The 26,310-nt window shown below is 39.3% G+C and overlaps 2 protein-coding genes across 10 annotated transcripts in view; one reads left to right on the top strand and one right to left on the bottom strand.

Annotated features, from left to right (window-relative positions):
• Positions 1 to 8,168, top strand: part of PARD6B (par-6 family cell polarity regulator beta) — a 63,632-nt gene extending 55,464 nt beyond the window's left edge. For both annotated transcript variants that reach the window (XR_008452598.1, XR_008452597.1), the window contains one exon: positions 7,244 to 8,168. The gene's annotated coding sequence lies outside the window, so the exon portion shown is untranslated. The remainder of the gene's footprint in view (positions 1 to 7,243) is intronic.
• Positions 8,169 to 8,298: 130 nt separating this feature from the next.
• The window catches only part of ADNP (activity dependent neuroprotector homeobox), a 34,123-nt gene continuing 16,111 nt past the window's right edge, over positions 8,299 to 26,310 (bottom strand). For all 8 annotated transcript variants that reach the window (XM_054081530.1, XM_054081531.1, XM_054081526.1 and 5 more), the window contains 3 exons: positions 19,459 to 19,571; positions 17,896 to 17,988; positions 8,299 to 15,910 (listed from right to left, as the gene is read on the bottom strand). In XM_054081530.1, the coding sequence (XP_053937505.1) occupies positions 12,773 to 15,910; positions 17,896 to 17,988; positions 19,459 to 19,571 (3,344 nt within the window). In that variant the 3' untranslated portion in view covers positions 8,299 to 12,772. The remainder of the gene's footprint in view (positions 15,911 to 17,895; positions 17,989 to 19,458; positions 19,572 to 26,310) is intronic.

Here is a 26,310-nt window from a genome sequence, read left to right as displayed (position 1 = left end):
CCAGCAACTTTGGCATCCTCAAATGCATCCATCTGGTCCCATGGGTTTTGATGTTTAGGTTTATTTTTTCTGGTTGGTTTGTGTGTTTGTTTGGGTTTTGAGTTGTGAGGGTTTTTTTTGTTTTGGTTTGGTTTTTTTGTCAGTTTGCTGTAATAGTCCCTATTTGGATCTGCCTCTGCTTTATGCATTTCCTTAGATTGTGCTCCTACTGATGACCTGGGAATTCTGGGAGCAGACCTTGCAGTGAAAAACACAGCATGGAATTATCTTACTAGTAAAGTGAGAATACTTGTGTTAGAAGGATATTGTGAAGGTCAAATGGCCAGTTTCTCCTCTTTGTGCTCCTGCCGGTAGAAATACTAGGATTATTGTTATTGTTTAGCTTAGTTTGTCTCAGTCTTTCTTTCACTCCTACTCCCTCTTGGCTTTCCTCAAGACTAACAGATGAGGAGCAGCCCCAAATATATTACTGCTTCTTGTTCAGAAATAGATTGAGAGACTGAGAGTGCTGAAGCCAGGGCAGTCCGCCTTATGAAGCCTCCTAGACACAGACTGTCAAACCAATCGCAAATGGCAACAACAAACCAAATCCAGACTTTCCTTTTTAAAGGAGTGCTCCTTCTGGCAACAGTGTATCGGGAAAGTGATTATGTTAGTGAGAAACTACATCCATCACTGCAGAGAAGAAAGTCGGGTGGATAGCATGCCTAAGCACAAAACCTTAGACTACACACGCGGAGAGAATACATTTTGTAGTGAGATTCTTCAAAGCTGTCACATCTCTTTTGCATCCCACACTCTTTTGCCAGAAGAGCTGCTGCATCCTTGTGTTTCTGTCTCCTTACTGAACAGCTAATAAACAGTACTTTCCCATGGCTTCTGCAAGAGTATTGCTTTGTGCAGGGATCGTTATTGCAGCTATTGAATCGATTTTTGCTGATGAGATGAAGGGGGAGATGAAGGGAAGCTGTGTTGATTTTCTGCTGTGCTTTTCCTAAATTTACTTTATGTATCTCATTACTACTTCTGGAATAAAAATAGCTGTTTAGCTGGTTTTATGTGTTTTCATGGTACTGTACTTCAGCAAGGGAAGCTGGATTTATTCTTCCCTTGAAGATATTCTAGTCAGAAGTGAATGGTTGTTGTTAATGACTAATTTCAGCTGAAAATGTATGGATATGTATAGTGCATTCCGGAGCTTATGTGGAATTGGCCTTGCTGTGAAGTGCTTACAAAAAGTGTTTAGAACAGCAGGAAGAAAATACTTATGATTTCTGATGGAGATGATAATATGATCATGCTAAGAAGGATAAGGCACGTGCTTTCTGATTACAAAACAGGTCAGGGAATCTCTGTGAATTTTCTTTCTGTTGTATGTTATTTACTTCATAAGCTGTCTTAAGAGTGAGACCTACACAGTCAGTCTGTGAACTATTTACTGTGCTTTTGAGACCCATAAATAATTCTAGAAAGTGGTATGATTGCCTTATATTTGGAAACAGTACACCCCAGAGTTTATATTGTCTAATAATGATAATGATCATCTTTAGACAAAGTTCTATAAAGAGTGAACTTAGAGAGGTTGTTACTGGCAGCTTTTGTGAGAGCTATGGGGGAGGTCAGATGTCCAGCCCTGCTGGCTCCAGCTCATGATAGGCACAGGTACCAGAGGCAGAAAATACTTCTGTGTTTTCTTAGGAAGGAAATTTTGCAGCTTGTGCTCCTCATCCAGTCGCATTTGGGGCTTACAAAATGATAGACAGATTTCTTTACCCTGCTAAGGTAGTGAAGATGCTGTGCATGCGAATTCAAGAATGGAATGCAGCTCTTCCAATTCATACTGGGCAAAATGTATATACTGTGAGAGATACCAGAAATTGAGCTCTGAAGCCTGTGTTCTGAAAACTGGAGTGCTTTGATATTACTGTTTACCTTAGGACAGAAATGACTACTGACCTGAAGAGGAGAACTCACAACCATACTCTGTTTTTTGCAATTAATAATTTTGTCAACTTAGTATAAACCTACCCTCATCTGTGATTTAAGGTGGAGTGCCAGACTGAAGTAGGATGGCTCTGATGTGGTGAAATATTTTCTTCTGATTGAGAGAAAAATAACCTCTAGTGGAAGAATAGGGAGGACAGATGCAGGCAGAGAAGTTTAAACCAGTGCTGCAGGCTCTGCTAGAATTCCTCTGTCAGTCCTGATGTAAATCTGGGCTCTGCCATGACTTGCTGTCTGTTGGGACATGTCACACAACCTTTCTGCCTTGGTTTCCCGAGATGCAGTAGCATTTGCCTAGTTTGTAAGGCTATTGTTAGGATTAATCTTCCATCTTGAGTCAATTTCAAAGTTGCTAATTAAAAGATGATTCCTTGCTGCTAGTTAAACAACTTTGAGAAGCTTCAAGAAGCTTCTGAGAAGTTATATGAGTTAGCTAAGGATAAGCCTTAACACTGTTTTTACCCTGCTTGTTTCTTCCCATTTGTGTGGATCCTCAGTGGCATGTTTACTCAGCACATGCTATAGAAGAACTGAGTTTCAGCTGTCATGGCATAGTGTGATTGCCAACATCACAAGCGGGAGATAAGAATTACCACGGAAGCAAGCGTAAGCAGAAAAGCTGTCTCTGATGTGGCAGTAGCGGGCACCAGAGCCCTTCTTCTCCTTTAAAAACAAACATCCTTGCTTAATTTCTTTCTTGGTATATTGCAAGTATTTAACAGAGAAGAACACGTGGGTGAGGATTTGTTGTGCTCAGCATCAGAGCTGATGCGTGAAGAATATTTTTGGTTCTTTAATTGATAATTTTCCCCAAAGTGCCTCTTGAATCCACAAGCACTGCGCTGGGTGTGTTGGCAGAAATCAAAAGAAGGCTGGTTAGAAAAGGCCAAGTTGATAGAGTTCTAAGAAGTATTTTTTAATGTTGAATTTTAAATCTATTTAGTAGAAATGAAAACAGTTTAACCATTGTTATAGATAGTAATATTTTAAAAATTAAGGTTCAGAGGAATCAAATTAATATTTTTTTTAATTTGCTGGGGAAAACGTGAAAAAGTTTGCTTTGTTTTGGAGCTGCTGAAGAAACAGGTTTCCAGTTTTGCCCTGTTTTGAATTCTACAGTCTAGGTATTGATTTTAATACCTGTGAGAATGATTAAATCTGATAAATGGTTAGTGCCAAATAGCAAATAATCGCCTTTTATCTTTCATAGCAGAGTTCAAGTTGCTGTTGCAGGTTCCTGTAGAGGAGTGCTCTTTGAGCTTCTTCATTTTCTTTGGATATCTGCGGTGGTGCTGATCCACTCCAAAATGCTTCGCAGACTCACTATAAACTAACAAGAGGAAATACATTACTTGGTGTCCAGGGAAAGGTGTACTAGCACTGTGTCAGGGAGCAGGTGGCAGACACAAAATAAATGGGTTCAGGAGCTCTAGAAACAGGAATAGTACTTGAGACAAAGTCATCACCAGAGTCCAGCAAAATATTTGCTCCTTTCTCTGCTTTGAAGCAGCAGAACTGATCAGGAGCTCAGTTCAGAGGCGTAGCTACCCCAGTACAGTTATTGTAAATACAGCTAGGTTGAACTATCAAGACTCTAAATTTGGTAGCCTTAAAGGAGACTTTTTTTGTTGGTGGGTCTGGGATGATTACCGTCAGGGTAAGAATGAAGGTTCAAGTTACCCGCTGAGTTTCCAGAGGCACGTGTGGAACGTTAACTTCTTTTTTTCTGTGTGAAATAGTATCCCTCCTCCTTTTCTCAGGTAATCTGCTATTTTCTCTGTCTGTGAAAACAGCTCAATGTTTCAGCTGTAATGGTCAGGCACACTGGAAATAGCTTGGATAAACATACTGGGTTTTGGAATAGGGTCAGAAATCCTTATGATGCTGAGCCTTTCTGCTGCATTGTTTGGTGGCTGTACCAGTGTCCCTGCACCACACGAAAACCATACCTACTGCGCTTGCCCAGCTGCTTCTTAGGGTGTATTTATTATATGTGTAAGCAAGCAAAGTGCCACCTGTTCCTGATCTGTCTGGGAAAGAGAATAGCCAGGGAAAGATGGATGGATTGTCTAGCTGGGCTGGGCTCATGGTCCTTGAGGGGTAGATGCCGTGCATCTGCTTGATAAAAGGCAGTACCAAAGTGGATTTCTGGACCATCTTGTAGATACTTGGATAGAAGGGAGACAATTTTCCGTGTCCACATCAGCAATTCTTTGAGCACTCACTCTAAATGTAATGTTGCTGTGCAGGCTGACTTAAGTCTGGCTATGAAAATGAAACTGAGCAAGCAGACACATTCAGCTCAGCATTTATTTTTCTTCCGTAGAAGATAGACCCAAACTGCCTGGGAATTAAGCTGTTTCCTGGATGTGATACAACCTGTAAGTGTTCACCTTTTGACCCAGCTTCACTGTTCAGATGCTGGGCTGCAGTTGTCAGAGTAACCACTGCGCTCTTAAATGGGTCATTTTCTTAGTGCTGTCGTGTATTTAGTTTTATCAGCTGGAGGTTGGCTTTTAGGGGCTTCAAACTGTATCCCTGAAGGGGCGCTTTTAATGCCTTAGATACTATGTCACACAGCTTGTCTCCCTGGATAACCTGGCTGCCTGTTAAAATGCAACTGGCTGAAGTCTAAAGCTGCCACGAGAAGATTTAATCTTTCAGGCATGATTCTACATGCCATTTCTTTTATTTGCCTGCAAGTGCAGAATTGTTGTGCACGTGTGCTTTCTTTGTCAAAAGCTCTCTCAAATCTTTCAGTCCTTTCATTTCTACTCTTTGATCTATCTTCCTCTTCCAAATGCTAAATTACTCTATAATTCCTTGAATATTTATTTCCTTAGTTATTTCACTGATTGATGGATATTTAAGTTAATGAATAGTCTCCAAGTACAGGGGTATAAGGGCATCTCAACAGAGGCCTGGTGTGTCTTTCAGGCAAGGTGTCAATTTGCTACTCTATGCTTGGCTGTCTAGAGCCTGAACTAAGAGAGAAGTTAAGAGGAGAAATAAGGATTTGTGTATTTGCACTGAATAGGTGCTGGCAGAGTCCAGTACAATGACAGAACCTTGCCTGAGGCCTTTGTAGCCTGGACTAGACATAAATACAGCTTAGTTTTCTGGCACTTGGCCTTCGGTGGGCTCCTGTTGTAGTCAGTGCCACCTGTGGCTGGACGTCATGATGTGGACACCATCCTAAGGGGAGCACCTATTGTCTCAGGGCCATAACTTGGCCTTTATTAGATTATTACAAACATGAATCAAATGATCTAGAGGTGAAAAGCCATTTGTTACTCCTTAAACCTTGCTCTTTTGATGACTTGAAATTCCAAGGCCTATTAAAGCCATTTCTTCCCCCTTCCCTCCTCCCCCCCGCTCCTTAGCAGGCAACCATATCGCTTTGCCTTTAAGTTTCACTGTAAAGGAATTATTTCATCTTCAGTCTGTGTGATGTGCACAGCACAGAGATTCCTCATGCCCTTGTCCTTTAACCCTGTGTGACACTCATACTATCGTGAAAGAAAGCTTTTCTCAGACCCCTTCCTTGTAAAATCCTTTCGGTTCATGTTGATCAGTACCTTTGTCTCTCATTCACTATCGATTCAGCAGCTATAGCTTAAGATAATGACAGTTTGGTGTGGGTAGATGTAAACCAGGAGGAGTTCCTTTTTGTAAGTATTTATGGCACAGTTTGAGGAAGTCAGCCAAAAGAGTGACCTGTGTGAAGAGAGTTTGTAGGAAACACAGTACCTGGTTACAAATCAGAGTGGGACAGCGGCTTCGTGACCTGTGGGAAATCTACTTTTAAAGTCAGTTTGAGAGGCTCGTGTCCTAAGTTGCGTTTGGTTACTCTGACCGCGGCTTTCTGCAAACAGATTGTCACTCAGCCCACTAAGTTGAATTACTGTTGTTCATAACGCTATTCCAGCCTTGTTTTCTCCCGCTATGATCACTGGCAATAGTGCCCTAGAAATGAAGGACAGATTATTTTACTTTGAAAATGGGATTGATTTTAACTTTTTTTTCTTTCTACTTTTATTTTATAGAAAATACAGAAAATGTCTGTATTCCACCATGAATTCTTACAGCCAGCTATTTATACAGCTTCTCTGGTTAGGGTTTTTCCCCTTTCCATTTTGCAGAAGTGAACCTTGTCACTAGTGGTTCTTACATGATCAATTCAAATTCTTCATCTTGTTTTACTCAGTGGTTGTGACTGTTGGTTTAAAAAAAAATAATGAAAAAACTTAGTTACATTTTACATGAAAAATTCCAGTATTAATTAAGGAGCCTATCTCCTAACATAAAAATTTCAAACCTGCTTGCATCTGTTGATGATTATCACTAAAAGTATATTTCTCCCCCACAACAATATTTATATATTCTAATAGGTAGCAAGTGCCCTTTCTCTGAGAGCATGGAATCGATCTCCGAGATGTGCAAACCAAGAGTCCGGCGGCAGAGCCCCCATTCATCCTGATGTTCTGATGGCGCCAGCACAGCAGTGCTGCCTTGGTAGCCAGTACCTAGGTCATAGTATTCACTCGTATTCACTTCTTAAATTGTGCCTAGATGTATGTGGAGAGTCAGGATCTGTTCCAGAGTCAGCAGTGGATACCATCAAGAAATGGTTGTAATCAGATGCACAGCTGGAAGCACATGAATGAAAATTAAATACAAATAAATGCGAGGATTAGATCTAAATAGCAAACTGTTCTCTGGAAATATGTTTAGAGCCTGAAGACCATTGGCTTTATGGGAGGGATAGGTTCTTCATTTTCCATTGAGACTTATGATTTTAGCTAGAGGCTTGAATTGTTGCATTACAGAAATATTGTATCTCCTCAATTCAGAATGAATCAATTATTTGAATTTTTAAAAACCCTAGAAGCAAAACTAATTCCCTTTCTATATTTCTTCCGTAGTAAGAAACTTTTTCCAGTGTTACTAATTCATTTGCATTTTCCTGTGCTTTAGAACTAATTTCCCCTGTGTTCTACTCTATTTTTATCTGTTTAATATCGATCCAGCTAAGACGATTGCAAAGTCTGTAGAATCGGGTGTGAAGGTAAACAACTTCACATTTTCAGCATTGTTTACAGAGCACATTACCTCGTGCTGGAAAGCGACTTCAGTTTGGAGAGGCTGATTCCTCTCCCCACCCCCACAGTTGACTCCTTAGAACATCATTTCCTGGACTTAAACAATTAGATTAATTTCTGCCCTGTTCTCGTTTCAGAGACACCCTCTACCTGCAGGACGCTCCTGGGATCTGCCACAACTCTACCAACTGAAGACTTTTTTTTCCCCTGTGAACTATGTAGGTACTAAGAATCAAAATAATTAATTTTTGACTACCAAAAGGTTTTTAGGAAAGGCTGCTTGAGTTTATTTTTACAGTTCGTATTTCATGACATTAGGAAGACGCAACTGTTATGTTTCAGATCTTTGGCTAGCATCTGTAAGGGAAACTAAACATTTCTGATCACATTGTAGCTATATGGTGGCTGGAACTTTAATTCCAAGACGTGATAACGGGAGTTTGCACTTGATATGCTTGTAGATCAGTGGAGAAAATGTACAAAAAGTCACTTTGTTTACCTTCATGTTTTTATACTTAACATGATCAGAATGTTGAAGTGGGCTCTAGTATAGCATGTTACAACTGTCAAGACAATGTGCTAATACTGCCAGCTTCACAAATGTTCAGATTTTACAAGAGAACACGCAGTCAGTGTTAAAATTTTAAAATTCAATGAACTTCACAAGGCTGAAGCTTCCAGCACTCTATTTCCAACTAGGAATAGGATTTGAAAAGCTGTTGTGTAATATAACTTGAACGGTATAAATAAACTCTCTGTTACGGACCTTTGGATGTGCAATTTTGTCATGCAGATGGTTGTTTAGCCAGGGCCAGGAGCAGCGCAGTTCATCTCTGCACCTGTAGCTTTTTTGGTTTCGACAGCAAAATAGGTTTAGGGAAACAAAACCCACTCAGTTCTCTGAGTAAGAAACGCTAGGAAGAGAAGGTTACATACTTTTCAGATGATTGGCTTTGCATACAGCACGATACAGAGAAAGAGAAATAAATGCTCATTTTAACAATACCTGTGGAAAAACTCAAGATGGAGGAAGGACCCAGTGCAAATTCTGTAAAGGGGGGGGGGGGGGGAAAGCCGCTTCTGGTGAAAGTAAAGCTCCGTGGCTTTGAGTAACCATGGAGACCAGTGCTTTTCTGATGCAGAAATAAATGAACTCAACCTTTTCATATTTATTAGTGGGACTGATGATGAAAGATAAAGTTGAATTAAAATATAAAGAAACTGACTAACACACTCAATGTCTCTGCCCCTGCAATGCAGGTTATTGAAATGGATTATTACAAATGAGCTGGTATTAGAGGCAAATTCGTTATGAAAGGAACAAAATACTCTTAGTTATACCAACCTGTTTATCCAAATATCAGCTTCTTTATTAACAGAAATGAAGAGACAGTACACATAACATATTCCTGAAATCTTTTGGTTCCAATAAAAATTGAAATAAACTTCTTTTAGTACCATAGCAGTGTAAGAAATAGATGTACTATAAATGGTATACTGCTTCCTGTCCTGTATCAGTGGTATTTGAATGCAACAAATTTCTTGGCAAGAATGAGAGAATTTTCCTAGAAAAATACTGGGTGAATATTCAGGTTTCTGTCTTGAAAATACGTATCAAAGGGTCAAATACTAATTACAGTTCTTGCTACAGAAGCGTTACTGCTAAACAGAGGATGGCAGGATTAAATGTCACTTGGACTTTCAATAAACGATTTAAGAGCTTGTGAACTGAAACTTCAATGCAGATATATATAAAAATGGTTTTGATTGAGTAGAAATCCCAGTGCAGATAAAGGGTTAAGTCACCACACCCGAAGGAAATGCTGAGGTGTCTGATGCAAAGGATAGAAAAATAGGAGTTCAGCACAGGCTGTCTGTCTGTCCTGCTGGAATGTGACTGCTTAGTTCAGAGGGAAACTGTGCTTCGAGGAGCGAGGGGGGAGAGGGGTGTCCTAAAGGAACAGAAAAGTGGACCTGAACCACTCTACCTCAGGCACAGGACAGTGCAATGAGCAATGCTTCAGTCACTGGTATTACAATCCTAAATGAACACCCATAGCAACGAAGCGTGATATAAAATAACAACCTTGGTCAGCCCTTGTCACTCTCAGGTATTTGGCCCAAGTCTAATCACAGGTCACCCCAGCTTCTGTTGGACACAACCGTTTTGTGTCCGTTAACAATGCGTGTGCCAACACCCACCTCCTCTGGTCTGAGCCTTACAGCCTTTAGATTTCATGTGTGATGGAGAAGGCCGCTTTGCTTCAATTCAAGTAAACTGGCAGCAGTGTTCCTTAGAGAAGAGCGCTAGCGGTCCTTCTGCTCTGTTGTGCTGGCCGTGTCCTGGGCAGACCAGTGTTTTCCGGGTTTGCCACTGAACGCAGCAGAATTGCAGTGTCAGCTTGAGCCCGGCTACCGCGGAAGCACAGCTGGCGTGTTCCACAGTTCTCTTAGTGAACAACTTATGGAGAAGTTCCATAAACTGTTCCACCTCATAAAATTACAATGGTGGGATATGTTAAGATTACACAAACTGGGTTTAAGGTTCCTCCAAGTTTAATAGTACCATTTACCTCTTCTGCTTTTTGGCTTGCTCAAATATGTGTGGTTAGCCTCAAACCAAAAAAGCCACTCTTGCCTAGGCTAAAATCCAGATTTGAAGAGTAACTTGTTTGAAACACTAGAAAGTTTATGCCAAAACTTGAAACAATCACTCCCAATCCTTCTCGATATTCCTGGTAAGACAGACTATTTTTGTGCAAGACCTGTAATTTAATAACTATGCAAAATTGTATTTTCTGTTATGTAATTTTCTAACAAACAAAACATTTCTAGAGGTCAGATTTCATAGTCCTCCTCTTCACTGACTACAAACAGCTCAGAATTTGTAAGTATCACCCTCACTAATATTAAATAAGCCTTGGCAGACACTGAAACGAATACAATGCAGATTCATAACATGATACCCAATGTTTTATTTCCTTGTTTAACAGAGCTCCTTAAACTGTTGCGTTTTTTAAGTTTTGAAAAGATGTATTTGTAAAGCCCCTTCAGGCCTCGATGAAATGACATGACCCAACTTCTGACATCTCTAAAGTTTTCAGACAGGAGCCTCCTGTGTAACAGCACAGCCTACGGAGGGAGAAGAGCAGAGAACCAAATCTTCTTAGCAAGGAATAGTGCCTGGTTTTGTTGGGAAAAGGTTACCACCCCACAGACACCTCTAAGTGGTAGGTAACAAACTCTCACCTGATTTGCTGAAAAGCTATTCTCAAATAAATAGTTCAGAAAGCCTGCTAACACAAGCAGTGGAGACTCAAGTTTTCTTTTAAGGCAGAGAAACACAAGGAGCTCTTTTGCTGATGTAAATGTCAAAACTATTTTTCCTGTAATGTTCTTAAAATGTGTCTTCTACCACCTGAGTGCATCCCTGGGAGCCAGTCCAACTTCCTCTCCTCTCACTTAAAAAGGCAGAATGAAAGTATGTATCCCTGCTGAGAAGGGGGGAAGGAAGAACAAGCAAATCTAAACCATCTTCAGCTAAAGGTTACTGTTTTCAGTTATTGCTTCACACACATAATTAGTTCAACAAAGCCCAGAAATGCTCATTCTGAAGAATGCCAGCAGCACGTTAATTGCAGAACATGAGAGCACACACACAGTCTCATATTTAGCTTATACAGTGTCTTGTTTGTTATACTAACAGGAAGTACAGCTGGTACCTACCCAAGACTGCCACATACCTAAATGTTTTCTCAAGATCTCAGTGAAATGGTTTTGCTGTTTAAAATATCGAAGAGCGCAGAACTGTTCCCTCCTTTACAACATGAATAAAACCACCATGGGTCAATTTAGTTCCTGTAAACTCTCAACAAGCAGGTACTTTGGAACTTGTCAAGACATATGTCTAAATCCACTCACTGCTTTATTTAAGAATAGTTTTGGTCTCATCACAATCAGATTCCCTTCTGTAAATTATCTGATGAGGTTCTGGTTAGCCAGCTGGCTGTTGCGCTGCCCCTCGCCCAAACGCAGGGCAGCTCTGACCAAACCAATCACAAATTTTAACAAGCTGACTTTTTTTTTTTTTTTACTATCCAAATTACTTTTTCTTCAAAGCCAAAACAAGTCTGTAGCTTGCAAGGCATGCTCCTTCACGGTTAAACGGCAAGTATTCAAACACGTTCACTACTGTTTACCCTGAATACGTAGCGCTTCAGAGAGAGACACAGTTCTAGATAACTTTTTAATATGTGAAAGTGATCTCCATTCATGTAAGTACAAAGGGATGACAAATGCCAATAATCCATAGACCTTGTTTCTCCAGGATGCAGAACAAGCAAATCACTACAATCCTATTTATAAATTAGCCTTCTAAAATGCTAAACAGTAAAGAAAAATTCAGCCAAAGTTAGTTCCATAGGATTTCCAATATCCTTGAAGGAGATCAGTCCATTCGGTCAGAAAGGACTGCAGAGAAATGCCTCGGCAGAACTGTGCAGCACGGGGCAGGGGGGTAAAAGGAATGAATGTAGCAAGGTGGGAGTTACCAAACAGGAATGTAGCACTTGCATGTAATAAAGCAAATATTTACATTAAGCACAATACAGCAATTTATTTAGATGCTTAAATGAAGAATACAAAGGGAAATAAAGATCACAAAATTATACATACTACAACAGTGTGTCATATATTAGATGGTATAAATGAATACAACACCTTGTTGGTGTTAACTAAAGATAAAACTAAATATTCAAAACACAGCACTTTGTTTCAGCGTGCTGCTTCAACACAATACACTTTTATACAGATCTAAAAGGTGTCAAAATTAGTAGCTGCAAACTTGTTTCTTGCATGTGATTTTTCTTTTTTAGCTTAAAAGATTTCAGAAAATGGCTCTGAAATACGTTTGTCATCGGTTGTAATGTCAAGGATATTCAGAACAAGAAAATTTTATAATACAATAGAGTCCAGATATATTTTTTTATGTTGCTGGCCTCTGTTTTGAGATTGTACAAGGTTATGTGCAAAAACTAAGTTTGTCAAAATCCATACTATAGCAGTTTCAAGCTTTTGCTAGGTAAACTAGATACAGCATTTATTACACAGCAGGGCAACACTAAAAAAGAGAAACAAATCTATGATGGGTACACAAGAACAATTTCATAAGCGTCACTTGAATAGGTCTAAAAGACTGTACAAATATACATTTCAACTATTCAGAATGATACATGAAAAAAATCAATTCCCCCATAGTCTACTATACACGTTGAACCGGTAGCTTGTATGGTCGGCCCTACACTACCATGTGAAAAAGGGTAATGTTTAAAAAGACATACAACTGAACATGTACAAGAGTGAAACGAATGTTGAAAATGCAGATAAAACAAACCTCTGCTTTTCTCTGTGTGCATTCTGGAGCCTTCGGCTTATCCGTTTTCACATTAAGTTACTCTGCTCATCCCAGCAGGTATTCTCAAGCAAGGTTAGCCAACAGCATCCTTAAATAACCACCGGAGTACGAGTGGCCACAACCACCACACGGCATGACCTAGCACTCGAAAGGCAGTACCAGTCAGAATCTAAGCTTAGCAGTCATATTGAAATGAAAGTGTTTAGACAGTTGTAGATCGGATCATATTACTGCCACCGCTGAATCAAGCATCTTATGCTTGCTGGCTACTCAGCTCCACACCAGTTAAGCTGCTGTGCATTGGTTCTGCTACTCCATCAGTCACACTGTCAAACTGATCTCCGTCCTCACTGTCAATTGTGCTATTCTGCCATTCCATCTGCTGATTTGACAAGCTCTCCTCAATCTCTGATGCATTTTTCCATTGCGACTGGTCCTTAGACCAAAACTCTTCTACTTTTCCATAGGAACGATTCTTCCACTTTGACTGTTCTTCATCACTTTCAGATCCACCTCCTTTTGTCTCCGCAGCTGGTTTACTGCTACCAGCATCTTCACTTTGGGAGGATTCATCTGTCCACACTTCTGGTTTTACTTCCGATGTATTATCTTCAAAATCAGAAATCTGCTGAGAACCAGGCCCGCTTTCAGACTGTGAAGCTCCATCTTTCCATTCAGCGGCATCATCCTGATCATCCTGGTCACCTTCGCTATCTGAAACATCACCTACCAGTTTTGATGGTTCTTCGGCAGAAACAATCTCTTCGTATTTAGAGCTTTCCTCTTCTTTTTGATCAGTCTTCTCTGGAGACTGTAATGCATTTTCTTCAACGATTTCCTTGGATACGCTGTCCTCTGGGTTCTCCACTATGCTCTCAGAAGAGGTTTTCCTACCGGTGTCAGAAATACGCTGACCAAACGGGCTACCGCTTTCATTGTATTCCTCTTCTATATTTTCATAGCTGTCTGAAGAGCTTTCATTGTCTTTTTCTAAGGTTATTTTTTTATCAACAGTCTTGCTAACGTTGACTCTGGAATTCTTTTCATCGTGGTTTTCAAACAGCCATTCAGCATCAAAATCCATTTCGTGTTTAACCTTGTTTAACTCTTTCATGTTGAATCCAAGCAGCACACCAGGTTTGTATTTTTCACAATCTCTAACACATTTCTTCCTTTTGTTACTAAAATGAGACGCGATATCAGATTTCCATAGCCACAAACTGGCAGCCAACTTTTCAATCTCTCTCCTAGTGGGATATGGTTGTTTATTAAAATATTTTGTAAGAAATGTTTTCCTGGCTTCGTAAGAATCATCTTCGTGACCCTTGGGGTCCAATGCTAGAACTACAGGTTCTTCAGGCTTTTCCTCAAAGGCAGAGGGGGAGTCATCATCGTCCATTTTCCTTTTCTTCATTAGCGAGAATTCCATGTGTTCGTAAGTACGTTTTACAGGTGCTACAGCTGGAGACTGACTTAGCCGCGATGAAGTACCTTTGTCTTGGCCGTTCTGAGTCTTCCCAACACCTCTGCAGTGAACAAGGTGCAGTGTTATAGTTGAGGCAGTCATGTTACTTGTATATACACCAAGGCAATGAATGCATTTGTAGGTTAGCTTTTTCTCAACTGGATGAACCGTCTGAATTACTTGATGCCTCTCCCGTAGATGATGTGCAAGTGCATCAGAGATGGGTCCTTTTAGGATTGAAAAGCACAGAGGACAGAGAGTTTTCCCCACATCTTTTTTGTAGGGAACTGCTGCTTGTGGAGAACTTTTTACAGGTACATCGGACTTCTCCTGGATTTTTGGCTGTGGTTTTGGAGGAACTGGGGGAGTATTCTGAGCATGGTAAGCTACAGACTCAGCAGGAGCATCCCTCAGGTTGTAGGTGGTTACAAGAAGATGAATATTTGTGTGACTACCCTGCTGCAATGTCAAATCAAAGGTTAGAGTGGAATCAGTTTTAGGTCCCATTTCTTCATCAACATGAACCATTCGCATATGAGCAGCCATCTTTTCAACATCATTGAAGGTTGAACGGCAATACGGACAAGACAGACCATGTATTAACATATGATTAAGCAATGTATCAGTGGGTAAATAGCGATTACAGTATAGACATTTGCTAGTGAAATTGTGTATTTTCATTATATAGTTAGCAACTGCAGGCACCTTTTCAGCCTTGTGCTCCTTTTCAAAGTGGACACTATACACATTTTCAGGAAACAGCTCATTACAGATTGTACAGATTTTCCACTTCTGCGTGGATGATGTATTGACAGCGGAAGGACCTGTAGCGGCTACAGGAGACTTCGAGCCAGACTGACCTAATACCCTTGAAGCTGCCTGTGACTGAGATAATGACGCCTGTTTCAGCTGAGCTGATGAAAGAGAAGACGAATTGGCAGGCTGAAGAGAGTATCTTGCCGAGGCCTGGGACCTCTGTTCCCCTCCAAGAGTATAAGGCCTTCCATTTCCACTTGCTGAAAACTGTTTCATTGTTTGTGACTGTTGTGAAATAGAAACTGGTGAATTACCACTTAAGTTTAGCCTTCCCCCTGGCTGACCAACATAACTGGGTGGTACTGATTTGACTCCATAATTGTTTTGTTGTAGGTGAACGTTTGACATCATATTCACTCCTGCAGAATTTAATGTAGGCTTTGGTATAGTGAGTCTGTTCATCATCTGTTGCGATGAAAGAGATCGAACACTTCCAGGGGAAAGGGCGCCCATCCTTTGAGGGAGTCCCATAGGCTTTTTATCCTGTGGTTTTGGAGCTATTAGCATCAAAGGTTTAGACCTTGGAACCACTACATTAGTGTGACCTATCATTGCCGTTACCTGATATCCTATACGTTCGTGGTCTTCGATAACATGCTGTACTAAAGCTTCGTATGATTTCGGCATAAAAAGGCATCTTTTGCAGTGAATACTACCCTCCTCTCGCGTACTGGAACTTAACGGAACTGCACCATTGAGTGACTTCTCACCTCCCTTCGCTATGTAAGGAGCAGCAACATGCTGAAAATGTTCCCTGTAAATGTGCTTTCTAACTATTTCATACAGAGGATCTCGGTAAGTGCACTTCTTACAGTAATAAACAGCTTGTTCTACACTGTCAGCCTGCTTAGGTTTAAGGCTATCATGTTTGTTTTTATCTTTAAAAGTGCTGATGCCTCCACTCGGTGTATTGGCATTTGGAGCATGAAATATTTTAATGTGCGTTTCCAAAGTCTTTTTGTCCGCATTGAAAGTACAGTAAGGACAATTAAGGAGAATCCTATTTTCAAAGTCTTCACTATGAACATTCCGGAAGTGGCTTTTGTACGCTGAAAAGAACTTCGAGGAAAATGGACATGCACTGCAGCAAAAGGGCTTTGTCCGATAGTCCTTAAAACAAAGAACAAAGCAGAAACCAAATATTGAAAAGCAGTTCCTAGAAAAACAACAACCATTATCTTCTCTAAATGGTAACGTTTCTAAATAACGGTCTCAAGACCCACTACAACAGTCTCAAACCTGTAGATTAATTTCTTCTCTCTAGTTTTTGGCCTGCAGATCAGGCCCTAGAGAGTTTATCATCTGAACCTACATGAGAAGTGGCAAGTGCCAATTTAAAGGTCCCCGGAGAGTTTAAGATAAACTCAGCATGCAAGGCTAAATCATAAGTATCTTTCCCTATCAGTCAAAATAAAAGCCTCATTCCCTGCAGCTGAGCTGCATGGAAAAATTCACTGCAAGCTCATGTCCGGAGAGGAAAGGCAAGCATGACCATTTGAGTAGAATGAAACTGCATCCAGAAAACAAGTTACTTCCCATCAAAATCTGCCAAACATTCATAGAAGATGGATATAAAAGTTCAGCTATTTCAGTGTCTAAACCCATTACAAATTTAAATATAAAAGATGCTCTTCAAAACTTCTGTTTGGTGAACAAATGGATTTAAGCTTACCGAGTCATTTACTAAGGCCACACAAGCCCTTAAAGGCATTGAGCCTTCTCCTTCTGATCAAAGCCCAAACCTGATTCAAAACAATCTTGAATCAGGGATAAAAAAACCCCACATATATTTGGAAAATGCAAGCCTTGCAGTTTCCCTGCACACTTTCTCTTTGTTCTATTTAATGTGTTGCTGATGTAGTTCTTGTCGACTGTTGTAACAGAAACTCCAGTTACACTGCCCTCAGAGACAGCCACAAGCAACCTGGCCTTTCAGATGGGATGAGACATGAAATTCAGATAGTCACAAACTTTCATCATGAGTGCCAAAACAAGTGTTGTGCATCAAGATACACACAGATCATCTGAAGTAGCTGGAGAGTTGTACTCTCCCTCTGTATAACTAAGGAGCAATATATGCTTCTGTCCACCTTCTGCAGCCTCAGACATGTGGTAGGCTGGAGACAAGATACAAGAAATTAAACAAAAGCTGCCTCCTTTTATATTACAATTTTTATTCTGAAATTAACTAGGGAAAAAGGACATCATCAGTGTGTTTTATGGAACACAGTAATAAAAGGACACGTTTAGATTAACACTACCCTAGAAATCCATCAGAATATAGGTCCCCATTTTCTATAAGAACATGATCTTTCAGATACTAAAAGAGGGCTTATTTTGTAGCAATGTCTCGCCTTCTCACTGTTCTGACAGTGCTGGTGTCACTCTGTATTGTACCAGGCTACTGCAGTGCACGCGACTTGCCTTAAATGTGTTTAATTAGAATCAAGTATTATCTCCTCCCTCCACTTGTAGCTCAATTCAAATTGCCTACACCAGTAGCTCAGAAACATCTAAAAAGTAAGAATTCCGCTGTCCCTTCATTCTGCTGTACAGAACTATATAAGCTTAAACCAAATCTCGGGCATAGTCAGATTATGAGAATCTTCAGAAGTGGCAGACAGCTACCAGAGTGACAACAACAGCAGAGCAGCAGCTAGATGTGTTCGTTTAAACTTTTTCCGAGATGAAAACAGACAATGTAACATTTAAAGAAGGGTAAAAAAACCTAATCGTGAACTGTATAAAACTGTTGACCATTTGACCGGAAGGGATGGTGAAGTTGTGCTAAAGTGGAAAGCAGACAGGCTCCTAATATACATTTGTCAAAGGCTGAGTAAAATTTCTTGACTGATCAGTCCCCAGGTTTTGGCGGCCTGTACCATTGAGAGAAACACTGGGATTATGACTTTGAGAGAAAAAAAACCCAAACAGGTAGCACAGCTTTTTGCTGTCCCTTAAACTACTGACAAATGAAGATCAACAAGTAAAGCTGCAGGAAAAGCTCTTGGCATATTTGTGGAACAAAGTTGTTGGCACGTTTGTTAGTACAAACCATCTTTGGACTCAGACATGTCAAAAAAACTATTACCAACCTGATTTTTCGTAAGCGATGGGTCCCACAATCCTACATCTTCCCATGTAGTGTTTTTCAAATAAAAGTCATTAGGTTCAAACTGCTTAAAATCCTGGAGAAACGGGAAGATGGGAAGAGAGTACAGAGAATCAAAACCAAAGACCAGCTGCTCCCGTAAGCAACTCGTGTAAGCATCCATGCAGCCCTCTCAAGTGCTGCTGGCAAACAGTAGATGCTATTAATTGAAGAAGTGCGGGTATTCAAGATGCAGCTCTCTGGAGGGGAAGACTTGTGAACAGTCTCAATATCAGAAAACACCTGAAGAACTGTTTTCAGTACTCATCCTCTTAATTAACCAAAGACTGTAATTATATACCTGCCCCATTTTCAAAAGCAGTCATGCAGAAAAGCATGCCAGGGCTAGTGCTTCCAGGGCATGTGGACACTCTGCCATAACTCCGATGTTTGGTTGCTTGGTTTTGTGAGTGGCAGTAGGGTGTTTGACTGGGTTTGGGTTTTTTTTTTTATTGCTCTAATTTCAAAAAGCAATTCTGATAAAAGTTTTAAAAGTTTGGTTACATGTATGATTGTTTAAAAAGCCGAATTCTTATTAAAAAATAATAATAATAAAAAAAATCAATCTTACGAAGTACTTTAGCATTTCATATTTGGTGTATAAGTCAGCAGCACATAAGGACTCAAAAATAGTATTTCCACTGAAATGAATACTGAAATTAACGTTGCACCAATTCAGAATTTTACCCATATAAGTTTTACTTGCTCTACATATTTTCTAAGCAGGAAGGACTGGCATTTCTTCCCTTACACATCTCACTAAAATGCTCTTTAAGGAGATACTAACAGAAAAACCAAAGCAAGCAGGTCATAATTTGCCATGTATTCTGAAGAGTTAAAGTGTGTGAACTGACAGTGCAGGAGTTCAGCATTCAGGAGAGAAAGCTGCACTTCCAGACAGTTGCTACGAAGTCTGTCCAGAAGAGTAGCACAAATACCCTTCCCTTCTAGGAACGAACAGAGAATCACAGAAGTGATTCTCTAACTCGATGACCCCTTGTTCAGCACTGACAAGCACTTCATGAAAACCTCAGAACCATCTCCTGTCCCCCAGGAACATCCGTACAGCACCTGGTTCTTGCTTCATCTCTAAATGTTCAGAAATGCTATTTTTAAGAATCTAGCATAAATAAAAGACAACCTGCCTTCAATATGTATCACATCTAGCCTGGAGTGCATCTTGCCTCGACTAAACTTTCTAAGAGTGTTTCCAGGTACATTTATCTTAAGTTATTAAGTACTACTTTGTGAAGAACTTAAAAAGCAATGCAGAGCTAGCAATAACAAAGCTCAAATGGATCCCAGAGACATTCTCAGAAGGTGATGAGAACACGAGGAGTGTGTGTGTGGGAAACAGCGGATTCCTTCAAAATTCACGGAAAGAAATTTACATTTCATGAAACAGGTCTAAAAAAAAATAACATCGTGCACTAAAGACCTCACAGTCCTACTGGCTTTGGTGCATTTTAACTCTCTAACTGCAAGACTTGGGAGGTATCATACTTACTTCTATATGTTCTTTACAGTATTCCAAACCAATGTCACTAAGAATTTTTTTCACAGTTTTCCGGGCCTTTCTTAAACTGCCAAGGTTGTTGACAGGAAGTTGGAACATAGTTTCTATTGAAAAAGAAAGTAAGAGAAAAGGTTTAAGTCAAATGTGCTTTGTCTGATAGAATGTTGCACTTTTAATTACTTGTAATTATCTGTCTCATTTTACCCATGTAAGTCGGTACCAGAGCTGTACCATTAACTAAGAAACTACCACATTTTCTGTCTGATTTGTTCTTAAATGAGGCTGGCCATGAAGCTGGATATTGACAAACTTGAGAGCACTTAAAGCCCCAACAAACGGATGTAGCAACTATTGCAGGGGTAATTAGCAACATCTGGAAATGGGTTCTTTAAAGTGTTTGTATTTACATTCAATTTAGTTCCCTATGCAGAAGTACTTAAACCCTCAAAGTATCTTTGTGCATACATATCCTAACTGATCTGAAAATTGGTAAGTTGAGCCTCAAGGTTTGTGTCAGTCTTGTAACAGATATACTAGTATCTCTTCAGTGGGAAAATGTTTCTTGCAGTCAAGTGCTAGTAGGCTAAGAAATTAATACTGTTTCCCCCATCTACTGTATTTAGAGCTTTAAATGGCTGACAAGCCCTTTAGCATACATTCTTCCTTTATTAATATGGGACCTGAAAGCTTGATTAGAGCCCTTCAGAGATGTAAATCACTGGAAATAGTCCAAGAGATGGTTTAACACCTTGAAGTGCAGCTGGATATTTTCAGCCTCCAAGACAACCCTCCCTTTCAGTTCCCTGCACAGAGATGGCCAATTCCAATTAAACTGCCTGTTAATGACTGCGGCTATCCGGCTAAAAGAAAGTCTAAAATGTTAAGATAGGTGGATTCCCAGATTCAGCCATTACCACTAAAACTTCTTTCAAACGCTATTAATTAGTCTTGTTTTGTGTACATAGGAGTTCTCAGTCTGCGTGTTGTGTCATCACAGTCAGCGCTTGCTCAGCTACAGAATCATCAATAAGCACTCGTCTGCACCTTAAGAAGGCGCAAAATGGCAAAAAACTTTAAGTCCCTGACAAGGCAGAGTTATTTTAGAAGTGAGAAGCAGGGGAGCCAGCAATAACAAGGTAGGCTTTTCTCAAAGAAAAGGGGAGGAAGCTCAAATAGCAAGAAAGTGTCAGTTACCTTGTTCTCTAGGCTTTAGCAGTCCATTGCCTGTTGCACAGACCATCACAGCAGAAGATAAAAGCTGCATTTTTCATCATTAATATTTCCATAAGCCAATTCAGAAATGTTGCTTTGTCTGAACAATAGAAGGCTTGGTTCGTATCAACAATTTAATCCAGTGTGAGGCTGAAGACTACCTACATCAGCTCAAAACGGACTTTTTTTTTTCCTTAGAAGCTTGAAAATATTTTTTACATTTTGAAGCAGAAGTCAAGAATGCAGAATTAACACAAATTTGCAGCCATTAAATACTTTAGTTAGACAAAAATTCTCCCCTTTTATCATGAGATCAAGGGCAATTGCTAAGCTACAAAGAGCTTACTAAGAAATTTTCTCAAAGGATATGGGTTGTGACTACATCTGTCTGTGATCAAAACCAGCCCTTCTATATGCACCATCACGCATACCCCTTAAAGTACTCGTTGTCTGTTACACACTAGCCTTTTTCTTCTCATACTCCTACCATCTTTTCCTAGCTAATGCTTTATGACAGTCTCTAACAATTTCCTATTCCATTATCTCCCCCATAACACTGATTATTTTCAGAGAAGTTCTGAATGTAGCACTGCTAACACAACCCCCTGAAATTGGCTTCCCAATCTACAAGTAGTGCTACTGGACTCCAGTCTCTTCAACTCCAGAGGAAGAGCAGAAAGCTATCATGACATTTAAGGTTCGTATCACAACTGTAAATTAGAAATTCAGTAAAACGAGCCTGAGTTTATATAAAGATCTACAGGAAAGTTTTCACAAGTACCAAAGCAACTCTGACTGTTAAGCATCTTGATACTTGGATCAGGCTGGCCACTGCCACGATGAGCAAATACAGTGTCATCTTAACAGCCCGATATGAAAACTAGGGAACAATCGATCAGACAAGTTTAGGCCTTGTCTATAAATCTCAGGGTTACCAAATTACGCAGTTATAGTATCTGCAATAATGAAGTTACTTAAACACGTCATGCAAAGTGACCAACAGTAGTTTTCTAACATAGGCCAGAAAAAAAAAAAAAAAGTATTTCAGTGTTCTGTAATAATTTCCTCCAAGTAAAACTTGTTAAAAGAAATTAGTATAATCACAAATTTCTTGATTTCTTCATATACAAAACTCTAAATGCAAGTATAATAATTTATGTGAGTGTAGGGGCGTTTCAGCTAGCTCCAGTCTCAGTGAAAAGGATCAGAACTGGAAAAAAAAAATAGAATGAGGTTCACATGGAAAATAGCTACGTTCTATCTTATCTGGCACCTTTCATTTTAGGGGAATTCAAACCCACTTTAGCAATATGAAGCATTAGCATTCTAGTGAAATACTTTATAGGTGGATTCCCTTACAAGTCTCATAAAATGAGCCCTAATCAAGCTATAAAGAGCATTTCTATAGGCATTCTTTGCCATCTCGGAGAAGTTAAGAATGAAACAGATCGTGCCAGTAAACTACTCTCTGTTCTCAGTTATTCCCCTAAAGCCTCTAATGACTTTGTATGGGAAATCATGAACGGCTCTTTTTTTATGCTGTATCCATTCTCATCTGTAATCTTCTATAGCCAAATATTTCACCTGCAATTATTAACAACACCCAGGCCTAAGACCTTCTCCCTCTCTATGCAATGTGACTGTTCAAAAAATTAAGAGCGATTCATGTCATCCTTCTAGAATACTACTCACTCCTGCCCTGCAAATGATTTTTAACCCTCATAAAGGACTAAGGTTTGAAGCTGCGTTTCTAACTAGTTACTTTGAAAACTGACCCAGGAAATCAGTTATTTTATTGAAACCTGCATTCAAGCTTACAGCTCCTTTATCAGATTTTCTGATCAAATTCTGAATTTATCTATTGCCCTTTCCTCTTTCTTATATCAAGAACTACTTCTAAAAATCACACATTGAAGGGAAGTTTAAGAAAATCACTTTCAACATACGTAAGATTTATAACTCTAGTGTGTATCAGGCTTTGATTAAGCAACTACAGAAGGTGCCAAGATCCGTCCTGCTGTTCTACTCGCCCTTGCCCATTTTGCGGTATCAGTTTTACTGCGTAAGCACCTCTGGGCAGAGGCTACATCCTGTTATTTGTACTATTACTTAACGTGCTTTTGGAAGGAGTAAAATAAAAATAACACCATTTATGACAAAGTAGAAGCACATAAACGGTGTAAAAGCTTTTGAACATAGTAATGGAGATTTATCTTGCAAACAGGAATTTGTATTGAGAACCATTCTATTAACACCACAAAGAGTACGTTTATATATTTCAGGGCAATATTATAATTAGCTTAGTTACTTCAAATAGAACTAAAATCTCCTTGAATAAAAATATTATTTTAAGGTTGCAATTTTGTTTCAGTTGTAAAAACAGCACCTCATATAGCTTATAGCTGAGCCAGGTCCATTTTAAAGACATGACTAGTAACTGAAAATGTTTAACAAGGGTGAGGATCAGCAATACCAGTTTTGTGAAGTATTAGTAACAAATTAGTTTAAAAGATGGTAAAGACTAATGAGAAAAAATGCTATTGCCTAAGAATTTCAACTCTTAACTAGCCAGTTAATGCAAAGTAAGGTTGTGTCCTACTTGCAGTTCCAAGTAGTAGCATCTTCTCTGTTTTTGATCTGTAGTTGAAATAGTAAGTGAAGCTTAACATTTCCAGATGGAAAAAGCAACTCCCAGCCTGCAGTTTCTTCTCCTAGGCCAGTCACTACAAAATAGCTTTCCATGCTGAGCCCACTGATGCTTTTTTCATGACTTAACACGGATCTGACTTGTGTGATACTCAAACTGCATTAATAGGAAAACAACAAATACAGTGCAGAGTGGATTTACATCCTTAAACACAGATCACAAATTGGAAAGAAAACATGCTTCCTTAACATTCTATTCCCTCTCTTCTCTAAAGAGAACTGGGAAGCGTGGCTCTGAACACCAAGTTACAATAAATCTAACACAGGTTTGCTTTCAAAACCACAGCATAATCTTGTTTTCTAAAGTCAAGAATATCCATTTATAAAAGCTTCTTGCTGCTGACATTCATAGAGCCAGACTGAAAAATATTAATGTAGCAAAGAAATTAATCATGGCTCCACTAATTCCTTTCCTCTAAAGGCAACTGAATTAGCATTGCTCTCACTGTATTGCACTCATTCAGTAATGCTTTCAGTAGCTTTTTTGTAGCTACCTGTGTGCTCATATTTTTATCAAAACTTACATGAAACAGCACCATCAAATATATTCTGTATTTGAATGAATATTTTCAAGTGAACTTCAAATCCAAGGAGATAATGTTCTAGTCACTTCATTCCAAATTAACCCACATTCTTAATATTAACTGTAGAAACATCAGGGCATGAAAACATTACACTTTAAAGCCTCTAGGAAGCTGTGTTATTTTCTTCCAAACCAACTTCCCACTAAAGAATGGACTCATTTTGCTTGTAAAGAAACCATTTTTCTCATGACAAAGTGAGAGTCAGTACAGAGTTTGTCTCTGGGCAATAATCACTTGTAAACTTTAAAGTCAACTACAAGTCTCAAAATAACGCTTATTAACAAAGAGCTCATTTTAGTACAAAACACCACTAACAACTTCCCTGAAAGAATAACTATACAATGACATATGTAAGCCCAAGTGATAAAAAAAAAAGCAGATTATTCAGGACTGCCTGAAAATAGGATCTCTATTGTATCTTCCTGTCTCCGCCCTTCTGCCTGCCTCACAGCCAAGTCTTAAAGACTAGAAATTATCAAGATCTTCCTATCACTATACATCATAATAGAGGATATAATTATGATCGTCACATCTAAAACTGAGTATCAACCTCAGTTTGCAAATTCTGCTTGACAGCTGAATCCAACTCACCTAACAAAAAACCTCATCCTTAAGCAGTTAGTTTGTTTTATTTAGGAAGTTTCTTGACAGTTTAATCATAATTAATGGGGAGCCTGATCGAATCTGATATTACGGTTTGTGACTGCAGAAAGAGCTTTTAGCATCTTCATTCGTTTCTATTTACAGCAAGTAACTCAAATTGTAATTGCAATGTACATTACACACTGCTGACACACCCTTGAACGTGGACATTAAACCCGTTGGGAATAAGTTTCTCAAATAATCATTTAGATATTAATGCTGTTCTTGAAATAAGCCATCCTTTATCTGACCAAACACTGGTGTTTAAGAGAGGACACCTGGAACTCTTTCTTCTCTATCAGAGCTTCTTACTGCTCTGAAGCTTAGATCCAAGTAATTATTTGAACAGAACGCAATACTAAGAGATGCAGCATCCAGTGCTGACAAAACCCACCAGTGCTTTAATCTGGCACTGAAGCTCTTGCTACCTCCAGCATCCCCCACTGGGAAGGCTACCCTTAATAAAGGGTCACAGATCAACTGATCCTTCTGTAAAATACCACTTTAATGCTGTTTCTCCCATTTTTCTACTGAAATGCCAGAAGTGAACAGTCTTAAATACACTGCGCTTCGGTGGAGACAAATAAAAGGCACAAGAGGCTCAAGCTTTACACAGCTACCAGGTACCAATTCCTGGTGGTTATAGAAGTGCTACTTACATAACGTTAGAGGTTCAGTACAGAACTTCTCTCTGAGATCTCAAAGTAGTTTCCAAAAGAAGCTCAGCAGCAATTTGTTTTAAATAAAGCAGGAATTCTTTTACCCTGAGATGATAGCACTGAGTCAATGACAATTCCAGCCCAGGATTCTAGTTAACGGGACATGCAGTATTTCCATGTATTCTGTTTTATAGTAGCCAAGGCATAACTAATTTTTATTATTTTCCTATATGGTTCTATTCTCTGCTATTCATTCCTGCACGTCCTAGATATTTAACGTATTATAGAACTTGTCTTTGTAAAGGAATGTGCATCTGTAAACACATTCACAGAAAAGTAAGTCAAGACAATCACATATACATTCAGTAAAAATAATTCTACAGAGAAACCTGAGCATATTTTATCCTCAATAAGTTAGCAGGAATAATGAGATCTGCCTCTTGTTATCCATACCCAGTAGAAGAAAATACCAGTGGGGAAAAGTTGTGTAATACCTTGAAATGCTCTCAGGAACACTAGTATGAACAATATTAAGGAAAAAAAGCACAATTCAAGTTAGAGGCAGGGACAACCCCACTGGTAAACAAAAAAATTCTACTTAGTTTTAGGAACTTAGCGCAAATATACCAAGGCACAGGAAACAGAAACTAGTTTTAATCGCGTGACAAAAAAAAGCACAAAGCAAACAAGGTCTAGTCCAAAAATTAACCACTGCATAGTCACAGAGATGTTTCAAACAACACCAACCTGCTATCTTACTAGCACTTCAAATTCCAGACAGAAACAACTGCAGTCAGTATTCTAAAACCATCCAGAATGTGAAGTCTGACACATCCTCCTGTTATGTTACTTCAAGTGATTTTTATACCACTTTAGCTAATAAAAATAAACTATCCTCACTGTACCAGCTTCAAGCACTTTGAGTTAGCATGGCCATGCAGTTCAGCCCTTTAACACATCAGTTACCAAGGGACTGGAACCATCCTGAAAACCGAGTCAAAAGAGGAGTTAAAAAATGATTATCATGCAACCATTTGGAA

Source organism: Cuculus canorus, chromosome 16 (assembly GCF_017976375.1).
Source record: "Cuculus canorus isolate bCucCan1 chromosome 16, bCucCan1.pri, whole genome shotgun sequence".
Classification (NCBI taxonomy): domain Eukaryota; kingdom Metazoa; phylum Chordata; class Aves; order Cuculiformes; family Cuculidae; genus Cuculus; species Cuculus canorus.
This window is presented reverse-complemented; position numbering and strand designations above follow the sequence as displayed.